Source organism: Poromitra crassiceps (assembly GCF_964638095.1).
Source record: "Poromitra crassiceps genome assembly, chromosome: 11".
In the NCBI taxonomy this organism is placed as follows: domain Eukaryota; kingdom Metazoa; phylum Chordata; class Actinopteri; order Beryciformes; family Melamphaidae; genus Poromitra; species Poromitra crassiceps.
In genome coordinates this window covers 23,738,906-23,752,445 of record NC_139643.1, presented here as the reverse complement: position 1 = coordinate 23,752,445, position 13,540 = coordinate 23,738,906, and the positions used below count along the sequence as shown (strand labels likewise).

The following is a 13,540-nucleotide window of genomic DNA, read 5'->3' as shown; positions in this document are numbered from 1 at the left end:
CTATTTAAAGTGACATGGGCCCCTGTCGATTTATGAGGGGTGATCCATGCCACAGAAAGAGGGGGAGAAGCAGGGAAGCAAGCACATCATAATATCAAATTGTAGGTACAATCTTTTATTCTCTTTTTACGTAATAAAGTTGTCTGTCTGGTTGGTATGTATGTCTAGTGTGTGCATCAGTGATGTGTGACCTCATCAGTGATGTCACAAATCCTCTCTACTCGTGCATTGTGACATCATCTTCTGTGATGTCATAATCAAAATAGTGACATCTGTGATGTCATAAATCCCCATATAGTGACATCATCAGTGATGTCATAATTCCAATTGTTCACAATTTTGGTCATTGTGACATCATCAGTGAAGGCATAAATGTGACATCAGTGATGACATAAAGGTGACATCATCAGTGATGTCATAACTCCTGCTGAGAGAAAGCAAGCTTCGAGAGCCAAAAACCTGCTGAGGGCAGGCAGGAAGACCAGGCAGATCAATCTCAAATGAGCCACTTCAGTTTCTGACTCAACTTTGCCTCCAGTCTCCACCCTAGATTGCTAGTGTATATATACAGTATATATCGTCGTGTTAGCAAGCAAGTAGCATAGTTTCCAGTTTCCACAATAATTCCTTTTCCTCCTGCGGCTATCTCTGTGACATAATCACCCCTCATACAACAAAGCATGCCAAAGAAGGCTGAGGCGTGTTTGGACTCATCTGAACCAAGCCCATAAGCTGTGGCAGGCAGGCGGCAGCCACACACTCTGCTAGTGGCTGAGCACACACTTCTACCTTTTACATATTCTGAGGCGTGTTTGCATGTCTGTAAAGCCACTGATCATTAACCACAAATGACAGATAATAATGTCAATTTTTTGCCTCAGTAAATGGCTTACAGACATCACATAGTGGGATACAATGGACATTATTATCTGCAGTCTTGTAACTATCAGTGTATTCAAGCAGCCCTGTGGAAAAACAACTATAATAATTCTACAATACCCAATACTTGTATGTGTATTTGTGGTACTCAATAGTGAGTTTGTAGTGTCCTTCTTGTTGAACTATTGCAATATTCTTTTTTTATCTACCCTGCTATAATATTAATTATATTCTGATAAGTCATTAATACATGCCATGGTTTATAGTTTTGCAATTATCCTATGAGGGAAAGATATGCGTGTTGCTCAGATCAGATAGGATTTAATGGTTATGTTATCAGTATAAACCTTGATCAGAGATTTTGGGACATATGGGTCAAATCCAACAGAGTCATGTGTTGAAGAGAAGCACAGAGATTTTCCACTTTCTACAGTTACTCCTTAGGCCCTATAGAGGGCAGCAGACCCACCTGGATGATTTGTTTCGACTTCAAAGTCAGACAGCCTGACTGACCAGCCTTTGTGTTTTCTGTCTAAAGAAGAACCCAAGAAATGTCATTTTTCCATTTGATAAATCACAATGAGGAAAGAGGTCCTTTTGGGGTGAATCACTCACTGGGCATGATTATGTTAAACAGACACAAAGATATTTTTTTCTAAATTGTACTTTATTTTCTTTAAAGACATATGTTTTAAAACAGCAATTGTAGAGAATAAATAAAGAAACGTTATAATGTTGTTGTTTTTTTACTTCCATAAGTACATTTATGTAATTAAAAACTCTACAATAAGTGTGTTCATTGTCTTGAAGACCGCAGGAACCCTCTATTTTCTGAAATAAAATAAAAAATTGTCATGTCTCCCCCCTCATCAATTAGATTACCAAATAAATTAAACGTAAAAAATCAAGATAGAAAATTTCCCATCCCTTCCTCCCACTATGTCAAAGCTAAAAGTAGTGGCAGCTGAGAATCTTATCTTATGAAGTTTTTAGTCCTTTAACTCCATTTTCAACCAATGTATATACAGTGAGAGGAAATCCATTTCTTTTCCAGTTTAATTACCCCATGTTTTTTTTTATTTACTTTTAAATAATAAAACTAACTCTACATAACAATATTACCAAAGGTAATCATACAGAATAGTATTTTCTTTTCTCAATGTTGTCTCCCCTCCCTCCGCGTAGACTGGCCTTCTCTGTTTACGCCATAGACGACAAAATCACACTATACAGTAGAACCCTGTTCAGTAGAATAACATCAGTGATATGCTTTTTCTTAACATGTAGATCTTGTTGCTGACAATAGAGTATGTACATAATATAAATGAATCCAGCTGTGGAATGGTAGGAACTCTGGAGCACTTGACACCTCCAATATTTGCCGATGCCGTTTCTGTTGTTTCTGTATTTGTTGTCGTGGATATTATTGTTGGTGTTGTTGTTTTTAAGCACATACATGTGATATTGTTTTTTTGTGAAGTGTTGCTCCTGTGCTATACGGTTGGTCAAACAACCAAAAGGCTGGGACATCCCAAGTGGTTTCTTGATTGAACTCTTTACGTTTCCCTGGAGGTGAAGAAGAAGAAGAGAGAAAAATAAAATACAGAATATTTTAAACCGGACAACACAGATAAAACACACATATTGACTTAAAGTCTTTGGAAGTGGAGTGGTATCTGCAGTGCACACTGGTTGCACTGATCCCTCAGGAAAATCCTGATCATCAACTAGTGTCCATGCAACTCAAACAGTGACAACCATACTGCTGCAAGTGTATGCACGTTTCTATGGAATAATTTCTCATCTCTTTTGGCAGGCAAATTAATTCAGAACATGCACAGTAGGAATTCTGGTAGGTATTTGAGTGTGTTCACATCATACAATTGATTTAAATGCCATTTAAATGCCATTCAAGGAACACACTTCCTTGAATGAGAATTTGTTTAATTGATTCTAAAGGCAATCGAGACATTTCATTCGCCAAACTGTATAGTAAGCTATCTGAGGAAATGAAATGAACTGGGTTTTTTTTTGGAGTGAGTTATACTCATGGGATGCAGGTGGCTGCACAAGAGACATGGTGTACTTTTGTGTACTTTTAATTTTCTTTTTCGCCGCTTTCTCGGTAACCCAGAATTCCTACAGAGGAATGCAGTTCCTCAGCCAGCAGCATGTGTCACATTAACTACACAGTTTTACCCAAAACCTTCTAGGAAAAGGTTAGTGTCTCACTTGGTACATCACACACACTTACATACACACAAATGGGTTTTTTTTTTTTTCCCTTTTCTTTTTCCAAATCGACTCGACACAAAACACTTGCACAAGAATATATGCACACGACTTTTGTCTTATTCTTGCACCACCACAGACCCACAGACACGCACGCACACACATTTATACTATCTTGTCAACCATTTACAGGGACACATGTTCGCTACATTTCCAGTCTCACAAAAACCAAACAAAGTTCAGGCACAAAACCACTTGGAGTTGAGTTACAACCAAACAAAAAACCCCGCACTCACCGAAACTACTACACCAACCAACTCAACATAGGGGATAATGTAAGAATGATAATCATGACAGACGACAAAAAGGAAAACTAAGCAAAAGCAAAAAGTCAAAAAAGCAAAAAAATGTCTACTGCATCCATATTTGATGGAATAGAAAATACCAACAGGCGAATTTTGCTCGTAGCAATGCAACTTTTATAGGACTACAAAAAGAAACAGCATGTCATGATAATCAGTTGCTTACAAATTCTGAGGTAAAGTGACAGTTATTGATCAGTGTTTGCAAGGATTAAAACCAGGAAAAAATAATAAGAGGAAACTCACAACGAACGCACCAAACACAGTTCATGGTCACATGGTCGCCACAGTAACTCGCCATGCAGTTGAGCATGGAGAATCAAGGCAACGGCCCAAAATAAAAAAATTGCTAATCGCAACCATCACAGGCAATATCGCCACAGCAACCAACACAGGCCAATTAACTTACAACGCAGTGAGAGGAAGGGGGAGGTTTTAGTGGTTGCTAGGCAACCGTAGCCATAGCGACGCAGTCTCCACGATATAAGGTATGGACAGGACAGTCTTGAGAGTGGTGTGATGTTGTTTTTTCAGGAAAAATGGCATATGACACAGCACAAAAACAATAAATGAAAAGTAAAAAAAAAATTAATGACGAACAGTAGTTGTGTTCAACCCTATCACAGAACACTGGTTACATAGTACATAGAATCATATAACAAAATCTACTTTTGAATAATAAACACGCCTGTCACTCAAGCACAGTATTGAGAAAGATAAACCAGGAGTCACATGTAAACAAGACAGGTATCCTCTGCTTCTACTGTAATTGTTGGTAATGTATTTCAAACTGGTGCTACTTTTAGAAAGCGGCCACCTCATTCAAGTTAATCTAGGCTTATTGACATAAGTTCAGTTCCAGCTGAAAGACAGACAATCATTTAGAAAGACTGAGGTCCTAATTACATCCACTCTGTAACACTAACTTCCCCCCACATTCCCCTCTGTCTGTCTTGTCTATCAATCCCTCCCTGTCTCTGCACTCACCTCCTTCAGTAAGGTCTGTTGGCGTCCTTGGGCCTCTTCAGCTGCACCTTCAGTCTCTTCATGCCGATCTGGAAGCCGTTCATGGCCTGGATGGCAGTCTGGGCACTGGAGGGGTTGTCAAAGCTCACAAAACCTGAAGAGGAGACAACAGGGGAAAGACTCAAATCAAATTCTTCATGATATGGGGACATTCCCTGTGGAAAAACGGCAGAAAATAAAGACAGCCTGGCGATTAAAAAAATAAAAAATAATAACCAATAACAACAACTACTACTACAACAACAACAATTACAACAACAACAACAACAACAACAACAACAACAGTAATAATAATAATAATGATAATAATAATAATAATAATGATGATTATTATTATTGTTGTTATAATAATAATAATGTATTATTATTGTTATAATAATAATTATGATTATTATTCCTGGAACTTATAAAACACTTTTCAATAACCCAAAGACGCTGACGATGAGTCAACATAAAACACACAAGAAGAATATTTTACTAGCATGTGGCCCTGTACAGCTCAGTGGGAACCACATGACAAATGTAAAAAAAGACATGCACTCATGGTACCATAAGGTGCTTTGGATAAAAGCTCATCAAAATGACACATATAAAATTAAAATATAGCTTTTCCCCCACATCAGAATGAAAGTACAAAGTCCATAAAAAACATAAGGCAGCAATAATCGTCGGACATTAACTTTACAATTTTCCATTACCGTCTCTGTGACTCACCGAAGCATTTGCTCTGGTTGGTGGCCCGGTCGACGAAGACCTTTGCGGAGATGACGTTTCCGAAGGGCAGGAACATCTGCAGCATCTCTGAGTCAGTGAATTCCTGCGGCAGGTGGTAGATGAAGATGTTGCAGCCCTCCGGACCTGAGGAGACACGGACGAGAGACGGATACGACCAGACAAAGACGAGACAAGAGGTTAGGGGGGGCTGACTCAGCCGCACAGTGCCAACTGTAATGTGGAGGAAGCACTTGTAGAATGGTAATGCTGAGGTACTGCACGTAGAATTTGAATTCATTTGAAATGATAATCACTGGCGTACGCTCCAGCGCGAGATACTGCTCAAAACGATCGTCTACAAACACGAACGTAACACCTCTCCATTCTCATTAACCTACATGGATGTGTGAGGATGTGATCAAAAGCGCAAAAAAAGCAGGAAAATGCAGTAAAGACTCATTTCCTATTAGAAAGGAATGACAGCTGCATGTTAAAAAAAAAACTAAAATCTTGAAAAATAATTGAAAAAGTATATTCATCAAAAATCTAAATTAACATCCTTGATTTGGTTGAGAACTTGAGGGTAGTTAGTATCATTAGTATCATCTACAGTTTGAAAAAGGTTAAAAAAAATAAAAACAAAAAATGGGGCGTCTGTGTAGTGTCGAGGTAAAAGCTTGCCGACCACCGCAGAGACCCGGATTAAATTCATAGCAGTGGTACTTCTAGCTTGGTCAGAAGTTTCTACTGACACAATAGCTGTGTCTGCGGGAAGCCGGTGGGGTATAAGTCCTGGTCGCTGCACTAGGGCCTCCTCTGGTCGGTCGGGCGCCTTTGGGAGGGGAACTGGGGGGGAATAGTGTGTTCCTCCCATGCACTACGTCCTGCCGGTTGAAAGTCCTAATGTCCTCGCTGTCAGGTGAAAAGAAGAGGCTGGCGACTGCACATGTATCGGAGGAAGCGTGGGCTAGACTACAGCAACATGTTTTGGTTGCACCTGTGTTTACCCTGCCTTTTAGACACAAAATGGCTGCTATGAAAAAGGCCCATTGGGGAGAAAATTGGAGAAAAATCTGAGAAATCTTGATCAAAAAGAAAAAGCTAAAAAACACACACACACACACACACACACACAATTAGATATGTTTTAAAGCGTGTGAGGTCATACTAATGGTAACGCTTTCACAGATATTGAGATATTGAAAACTTCAGGTAATGATTCTTCGGTAATGATTCTTCTCTAAAACTGATGCACAGGGTTTTGGTTCACAGCTCTCAGATTGAGTGACTGATTGACTGATTGATTGATTGATTGATTGATTGGTTGATTGGTTGGTTGGTTGGTTGATTGATTGATTGGTTGCTTGATTGATTCACTGACTTGATTGGAACAGTACATCCCAGAGGATAATGCACTTGATGGAGAAGAAAAAAAGAGGGAAAAAGCAGTACACAGAACATAGGATGTTACAACGAGCGTACCTTCTCTCTGCTGCAGCTGCTGTGGCTGCTGCTGAGCCACTAGTGTGGGCTGGTGAGGGAACGGCTGTCCCACCAGGCCATAGGCAGCTGGGTAGGTGGCTGATGGACAGGAGGAGGAACAGGTGAGCAGAGAGGAAAGGTGAGCGAGAGCGAGCAGCAAACTGCTTTGCTGAAAGGAACATCTGATACAACAGGATTCCCACCTACGCATCTGCTTTCACACACGGAAACTGGGACATGATGTTTCCTTGTGTGACTCATTCTACAGTGCTGGAGGTTATGCGCATAGGGGTTTTAGTCAAAATACTGATGTGCACAGCATGAATCTGGATGTACATTCCCAGTGTTCTACATGCAGGGTTGGGTAGTAATTGACTACCCAACTTCTGGGAAGTGGGAAACACAGAAGGCCATTTATAGGATGGGCAGATGTTGCACATCTTATAACAACAACAACAAAAAATCAAATATGTAAGGGTTAATGTACGACGAGGTGTACATTATCACTTTTTAAGGGACGACGCGGAGGCGTGAACCGTCCGAGGCGGTGATAATGTACACCTCGAAGTGCATTAACCCGCTTATACCATGGTCACTTGCCAACAAAACAATAAGACCAGTCATTTATATTTCCATGTGTAATAAATAAAGCAATCTAAATGGCTAAATGTCTGTTATTCATACTGTAAATCAGTCTTCCACGAAATAAAATAGTCCCTCCCACCTGCACCACCCTCCGTTTTAAAGCCGACTCAAACGTTAACTTTATCACAGGAATGCAGGTTTAACGATGTTTTGCGTTCTACATTAAATGAAGACATTACCGTTTGGCTGCTTGCTTTATTTTGTATGATAGATACGTATTGGCCAAGTATATTAACATTTAAGAGCGAAGAGTTTCAGGAAGTCAAACAGTGCAGCGGGGGCTCGCACTGCGTGTGCTGTATGTGGTGAAATGCAGCTCTCTCTCTCTCTCTCTCTCTCTCTCTCTCTCTCTCTCTCTCTCTCTCTCTCTCTCTCTCTCTCTCTCTCTCTCTCTCTCTCTCTCTCTCTCTCTCTCTCTCTCTCTCTCTCTCTCTCTCTCTCTCTCTGCACGAGCCGAGTCTTTGTCGCCGAGAAGAGCCTGGTGACGCGAGGTTAAAAATCTCCGAAACGAAAATCAAAATTGTAAATAAGAGTTATTTTTGATAAACTGAGCACACAGGGGTGATTTAAATAGTTACTTTGACCGACTCAATTTTTTTCTCAAGTTGCAAAAGTACCTTATTAACCCTTAACGGGGTATAGAGCTCAAACTGCTCTCTTGATAACACTGTTGAAACTATGGCGCATTGATATGAATGGTGAACAGACCATTTGGCTGAACAACTTTACCAACTGTACATTATCACTTTTTAATGGACACCCTGCAGCCAATCAGAATCGAGTATTCACCCAGACCATGGTATAAGAAAAAGTAATCAACCAGAACACATTACTGAATTTAGGTCATCCCAGTTTATTAGAGTACTTATGAGGTAACTAAAAGAAAATGACCTACCCAACCCTTCAAAATGTGTGATATAGTTGTTGTTCAGTGTAGCAAAGTGCTGACATACTCACTATGATAACAAAATAACAATAATAACAAAATAACAAAAAATTGATCATACAATATAAACAATCAAATATACAATTTATAAAGCCGACCATTATTTAATAATAATTATATATATTCCTGATGATTCTAAAGTTTCTTCATCTCCCTCTCCTACTTGTATTATTATTAGTAGTAGTAGTAGTAGCAGTGGCAGTAATACATGTACACAGCAATATGTAATATTATGGAGTTTAATACAGCGTCACGTATTGTATTGAAGGACCCGTCCACCACAGTAGGGTGGCCTCACCTGTGTAGTGTTGCATGCCTGTATAGGCCTGCTGCAGTTGGTCCAGGACTGGACTCTGAGCTGTCGCACGGTAAAACAGATCATCGCCAACTGCTATACGGCAAAACAAACAAAATTGCTCAATGCTATTTGGGGCACATCAACATGCTCCAGTTAACATTTTGATTCAACCTGCTGCGTTCATTTGTTTCATCTCCTCTTTAATCAGACCTTCGCTACGGCACGACAAAGCAGGCAGGTCATGAAATTGAGGGGAGACTATTTTTCATGACAACAGTACAGATATTGTTTACTTCCTAATCGAGCTCCTGTGCAGTATTCGTACCTTGATACGCATGAACCCCGTTGGTGTACAGGGCCTCGGTGGCTGACTGTCCGTTGGGTGGAGCCGGCACGGAGGGATAGCTGAGTGGCGGCGGCAGAGCAGGAACGGGTGTGGCTGCGAGGGAGGGCGGGGTGCTGGTACCTGCACACAGTTCGAAGGCACGTTTGCTTATCATAAATTCACTTTCACGCAACCGGTCTGTCTTTATATTTGTTAGCATGACAAAGTTATTCATTGTTGCCATCTTACTGTTAGTAGATGAACTAAGGCACCTAAAAGTTGAGATAGCCCTACCTGAGAACAAGAACACAAGCACAACCATGTTTGTTTTCGCCATAACGTTAATATGTCTGGTTTTTTGAAATGGATGGTGGAATAAAAAATATCTTACTGCAAAATTTGTTTATTTGGTTGATGTTTGGCTCCTCCCCAAAACCGAAAATGTTAGCATGACAAAGTTCTTCATTCTTGCCATCTTTTCTGCCTTATCATGTAAAAGCTAACATGGCTAATATCACGACAGGCTGGGGGGGGAACAACAACAACAACAACAACAACAACAGTACAAAATAGATGTTTGTTTTTGTCCCCTGTCCGTGTGCATCTACACTCATTATGTCAAGCTGGAAATGTAATGAAGGCGAGCCGCGGCAGAGCGAGGCTCCGCCTCTCATTACCTGAGGAGGGGGTGAGGGATGCGATGGGCGTGGCGATGATGCTGCTGGGGTTGAGGGCGGCGAGCTGCTGCATCTGGACGGCCGTCACCGTGGCAACAGGAGACAGGTAGGCCGACTGGGCCACCAGCGCCTGCTGCTGCACCAGCTAGAGGGAGACAGAAGACACAGAGTCACCTCTGTTTATCTTGTCAGTAGTTGCGTGCATAGTCACCTCTGTTTATCTTTTGTGTCATAGTAGTTACGTGCATAGTCTCTCTCTCTCTGCGTTGGCTACAAATGCGTTGGCTACATACGTTGGCTCCCACTATTTACAAACGCTCCCACCTACCCGTCTGTACTTCGGGGGGTCTCAAAGTCGGTAATAAAATAAGGCAGGATATCCGGTCAACATAAGGTGGGATTGGCCCTCATTTCCATACTTGTGATTGGTCGAACATCATCGAAGGTGGGTATTCGCTCAACTCCCCACTTGTGATTGGTCGAATACCATCAAACTTCCTTCCGGTCTGAAATACAGACTGTCTCTGGAGCATTCGAAGATTGTGGAAGAGATAGAGATAGACTATTACGTGCATGAGGAAGTTGACATGTGGACCTGTGTTTATATGTGTGTATATATATGTGCCTGATTGGTTGATTGACTGATTGATTGCAATTCAAATTGAATCGCAGGAGATGGAACTGGGGCTGCACCAGCTCTAAGGACACAGTGACAGAAACAGAATTGAATTCAGTTTGAATTAGATTCCATTAAATTGCACTTCTAAGACAGTTTGTCTAGACTCAATAACATTAAGAAATCAAATAAAAGACAGTTAAACAAATCAAATGCATTTCAAGCATAATGTATGTAATTATGGTTACATCTTACGCATCGAATTCAGTGTGTGTGTGTGTGTGTGTGTGTGTGTGTGTGTGTGTGTGTGTGTGCGTGTGTGCGCGTGCGTGCGTGCGTGTGTACGTGCTGGTGTGTGTGTTTGTGCACGTGCGTGCCTGTGTGTGTGTGTGTGTGTGTATGTGTGTGCGTGTTGTGCGTGTGTATGTGTGTGCGTGTGTGCGTGTGTGCGTGCGTGCGACTGTGTGTGTGTGTGTGTGTGTGTGCGTGTGCGTGCGTGCGTCTGTGTGTGTGTGTGCGTGCGTGCGTGTGTATGTGTACATGTGTGGGTGTGTGCGTTACTCACGGCCTGCGTGTAGGCGTTGTAGGCCCCGAGGTGCAGGGTCATGGGGCTGATGACTCCCAGCTGAGAGGCCACCTGCTGCATCCGCCGGATCCCTCGCTCCTTCTCCGAGTCGGCGAACTTCACCACCAGGCTGGACGAGGCGCCCTGAAGCAGCGGGGGGGGGGGGGGGGGGGGGGGGGTGTGGGAGGGGGGGGGGGGAATCATTACTCCATCCGTCCGTCGATTTTCACGCCGCCTCGGGTGGCGGGCGGGGCGACGCGAGATGGAAACGGATGGAAATATTACGACACGGTTCAGTCTAAAGGTGATGTTAGGACGGAGAGACGGTAGCTCAGCAATTTGTCAGCAGTTTGCATCGTTTTCATTTTCAGCTATTTCCAACACGATATATGAGATTGTGTCCAGAAAAAAGTGAAGCTAAAATATACATCAAATATGACAAAAACACATTCAAATTGTCAATTTTCTTTGTTATCTGTGTTTCTTTGACTATAGTCAATCTACACCGCACTGCAGAATGACCTACAGGAGAATAAAGGGAGGAGGAGATGAGGACATTTCACAAACATTTTGTCCTCTCTTGTGGCTGGAATGTAGTGTGTGTGTGTGTGCGTGTGTGTGTGTGTGTGTGTGTGTGCGCGTGTGTGTGTGTGTGTGTGTGTGTGTGTGTGTAATCTGTGTGTATGCCTGTGTGGAGGAGGGGGACAGAGAGGAGAAGTGGTGACTATTAGCTGAGTCACCATGTTAAGTACGTAAATGACTGGGTTTGATGCAACTGTGTGTGTGTGTGTGTGTGTGTGTGTGTGTGTGTGTGTGTGTGTGTGTGCGCGCGCGGACACACACACACAATCACACACACACACACACACACACATGTGCATGGATGAGTGTTTGACTATGTGTGTGTGACTGTGTGTGTATGTGCAGCCGTAGGTGCAACTGCGTGTGTGTGTGTGTGTGTGTGTGTGTGTGTGTGTGTGTGCGTGTGTGTGTGTGTGTGTGTGGAGGGGGCTTACCGGTAAAGTACGGCTGCCATGCAGAGTGTTGATGGCGGCCTGGGCCTCTGCGTTGCTCTGGTACTTTACAAACGCACAACCTACATGGAATGACACACTATATTAAATGCGGCCTCACGCCAACACACACACACACCAAGCACCTGCGCCCTAACACACACACACACACACACGCACGCACACACACACACGCACGCACGCACACGCCCGCACACACACACACACACACACACGCACACACACACTCAGCGTGTAGGAACGGCTTCCCTTTAAAAATACATTAAGAGTCATCTTACATCAGTGACTGCGCTGCCACACGGTGGCGTCATTAAGCACGGTCCACAAAGCCTTCACTGCTTCATCAATCACAGGCCCGTAAACGCAGCAAACGCATCATTAGCCATGACCCATAAAACCTATTGCGACCGTTAGTCAAGCCTCATACAACAAACACAGAGACATCCAGCATCTATGTTGGAACTGTCACCGGACCCACACGACGTCAACGCCGCCGATATCGTCGAGCGTTGTTGTCACCGGCGACAACGGTCATTTACCTTCGCGCGAACCGTCGTGTAAATCTTGCCGGAGGCTCTGTCGTTCTTATAGGGGTCGACTAAAATGCAAACATTAAAGCCGAGTGAATTCCACTCTCGCTGAAATGTTTGAAATTCAAATTTGCCGTCGTTTTAAAAACAGGCCACAGGGCAGTTATGTCACATTTTATGTACTGCAAATTGATTGAGTGCGAGGTTTAAGTGCAAACCTGGATTTCCCAAGATGATCGTCTCCGTGCCAAGATAATCACCGTTCCATTCGCTCGCAATGGGCCAAATATGAATTTAGTGCCAACAATTTTCAGAGGTTTTGGGGTAATCCAATTACCCAGGGTAATTTTCTTACAGTGGAGAGGGTGTGTGTAGGTAATTTCCTTACAGTGGAGAGTGTGTGTTGTGTGTGTGTTGTGTGTGTGTGTGTGTGTGTGTGTGTGTGTGTGTGCGCACGCTCTTGATGCGCGTGTGACATTACCTTTGCTGGTGCCGTCAGGTCCGCGGAGGACCGTGCACTCCTCTATGCTGCCGAACGCCTCGAACATCTTCCTCACGTCGGCGTCCGCCTGCTGCTTCCCCAGCATGCCCACAAACAGCTTCCTGTCTTCTGAGGGGAAGGAGGTCACCAATATGGGAGGGGGGGAGAGGTCAGAGGTCAGGTGAGGGGAAATGGACAGGTGATGCCAGCAGGAAGAAGAAAGGGGCAAAAGGGAGGGGGGGGGGGGGGGGGAGTGGTCACATACATACATACTCAAATAAAGCAGGAATGTAGGTAGATAATGGCAAACGATCTACAAGCTAGTAAGCTACACAAAGCAGGATGATTCGACGTCAATCCTGCTATGCTTCAGAGAGCCACCAGAGTGCAGTGGCGTGGATATTACGACACACACAAACAGCATCTGGTGGTGACTCAAATGTTTGTCAGAGAAGCAGCTCCGTCCGTCCGCGTTCTTAAGTCCATCAGAAAACGGTACAAAGTCTAAAGCCGTTTCATAGTAACGCTCGCAGACGCAGAGGCTTTGGAGCAGCAGGGGGGAGGCGTCATCCACAGGATTTTCAACCTCAGGATAAGTGAAAGCAATTGTTCAAATTCAGCAGAAGCGTGGTGTGTGTGTGTGTGTGTAGCACGCGAGCTGAGACGTGACGACACGCGTCAGAGGTTTTACCTGTGTCGAGGCCGTACGTACGCACAGTGTGTCGAGG

General features: G+C 43.3%; 1 protein-coding gene across 1 annotated transcript in view; it reads right to left on the bottom strand.

Moving 5' to 3' along the window:
• Positions 1–4,465: 4,465 nt before the first annotated feature.
• Positions 4,466–13,540, bottom strand: part of celf3a (cugbp, Elav-like family member 3a) — a gene marked incomplete at both ends in the record, with an annotated part of 23,389 nt that continues 14,314 nt past the window's right edge. Inside the window, 9 exons of the mRNA XM_083645627.1 lie at positions 4,466–4,593; positions 5,214–5,357; positions 6,696–6,794; positions 8,585–8,644; positions 8,910–9,050; positions 9,587–9,731; positions 10,768–10,911; positions 11,784–11,863; positions 12,813–12,993. Coding sequence (XP_083501753.1) covers positions 4,466–4,593; positions 5,214–5,357; positions 6,696–6,794; positions 8,585–8,644; positions 8,910–9,050; positions 9,587–9,731; positions 10,768–10,911; positions 11,784–11,863; positions 12,813–12,993 — 1,122 coding nt within the window. The remainder of the gene's footprint in view (positions 4,594–5,213; positions 5,358–6,695; positions 6,795–8,584; positions 8,645–8,909; positions 9,051–9,586; positions 9,732–10,767; positions 10,912–11,783; positions 11,864–12,812; positions 12,994–13,540) is intronic.